At 45.1% G+C, this 1,553-nt stretch overlaps 1 protein-coding gene across 1 annotated transcript in view; it reads right to left on the reverse strand.

The window, feature by feature from the left end:
* LOC119586926 (phosphatidylinositol 3-kinase regulatory subunit alpha-like) overlaps positions 1-1,553 on the reverse strand; it is a gene marked incomplete in the record, with an annotated part of 97,204 nt that overhangs the window by 66,554 nt on the left and 29,097 nt on the right. Inside the window, 1 exon segment of the mRNA XM_037935655.1 lies at positions 1,215-1,262. Within this exon segment, the coding sequence (XP_037791583.1) occupies positions 1,215-1,262 (48 nt within the window).

Consider the following 1,553-nt stretch of genomic DNA (forward strand, 5'->3'; position numbering starts at 1 on the left):
CTGAATAGCCGATCAGCTAAATTTTTGATGATGGTTTGGGGGGGGTAAAGGGGGGGGGGGAAGACGGTGAGGAAGAAAGATGGAGAGAAAGGAGGAAAGGAAAGGGGGAAAAAAGATGGTGAGGAAGAGAAATGGAGAGAAAGGAGGGAGGGAGATAAGGAAAAAATGGATAGGATGGAAGGAGAAGGGAAAATGAAGAGGAAGGAGGGAGGGAAGAGAAGTAGAAAAGGGAGGAGATGGTAAAAAGGATGGAGAGGCAGGAAGGAAGGAAGATGAGGAAAAAAAAGATGAAGGTGATGAAAAGGTGATGAAAAAAATATAGAAACAAGGAAGAGGAAGAAGGAAGGGGGAGCAGGAGGGAGACACAGGGAGGAGTGAGAGGAAGGTAGGATGGAATGCATGAGCAGGAGGGAGGAGGGGAAAAGGATGGGAAAAAGAGAGACGAAAGGAGAAATAAGAAGAGGGACAGAGAAGGGTAGGAAGGGTGAAGAGAAAGGAGGGAAGAAGAAGAAGAAGAAAATGAGGAGGACCGGAAGAAAGAGGAGGAGGTGGGGAAGAAAGGGACGAAAGGGAGAGAGAGCGAGACAAACTGCAAATAAAGGCACAAAAGACCAAACAAGAAGCATTACATCATCATCTATTTCGAGATTATCAATGCCGATATAAACGTCATGGATATATTTTCCTCAATTCGTAATAAAAGGGAAAAAAACTAAATGCACACACACATATATATGAATCAGAAAAAAATCCTTATCTGAGGAGATAGCGATAGAGATAAGCATGTGCTCGTTGCGCAGAAGCACGTGTGCGGCGACTCATGTTTGGGTTTTAAAAAAAAGCAGCCGAGGTTCGGCCGTCCATAGCAAAAGTTCCCGGAGAGCCGTAAAAAGTCCCCCCTTGACAGCACCCTTTGCGTCTCACTACAAACGCTGGCAGTGACTTTCACTGTCACTTATGGCACACTGACACTTTCACAACCCTTCGTACCGCGAACAACCCTAAGAATGGAAACTGTGAGTCAATATCACCCACTCAGCAGTGACACGCTTATAACCCACTACAGTGTAAACCCTCCCAAGGAACGGACGACCTCGCCACGATGACCCTCGGAGCAAAAGAAATCTCCGCCCGTGACCTAAGAATGTTCATAAATGTTCGCCCTCGCCTTCCGACCTGGTGACCCGTGTTGACTCAAGGGCAAAGACACTCACCTTCGCACTGCACCCCCACTTGGCCGCTCCCCCAGATGTAGTCATTGCCTGGAAAGAAGAGAAACGCCGGAAAATTAAAAGATAAATTTTTCTCGTAACCAGAATCGACTGAAAATAAAATCCGGTGTGGATCTGAAATGAATGTTAATATTTTCAGCGTACAGTATCAATGTATTCTCAGTATGATATCTTGAAAGTACAGATAACAAAGGAGCTGTTCGCCAATGTCATGCGATAAGGCACCACAAATAGAAGAATATTACTTTTTTACACCCTATACCATTTTTCTACAGAGGAAATACGATGCACAAAATAAAGAACACATCGAAGTGCAAGGGG

Source organism: Penaeus monodon, chromosome 22 (assembly GCF_015228065.2).
Source record: "Penaeus monodon isolate SGIC_2016 chromosome 22, NSTDA_Pmon_1, whole genome shotgun sequence".
NCBI classification, from domain to species: Eukaryota; Metazoa; Arthropoda; class Malacostraca; order Decapoda; family Penaeidae; genus Penaeus; species Penaeus monodon.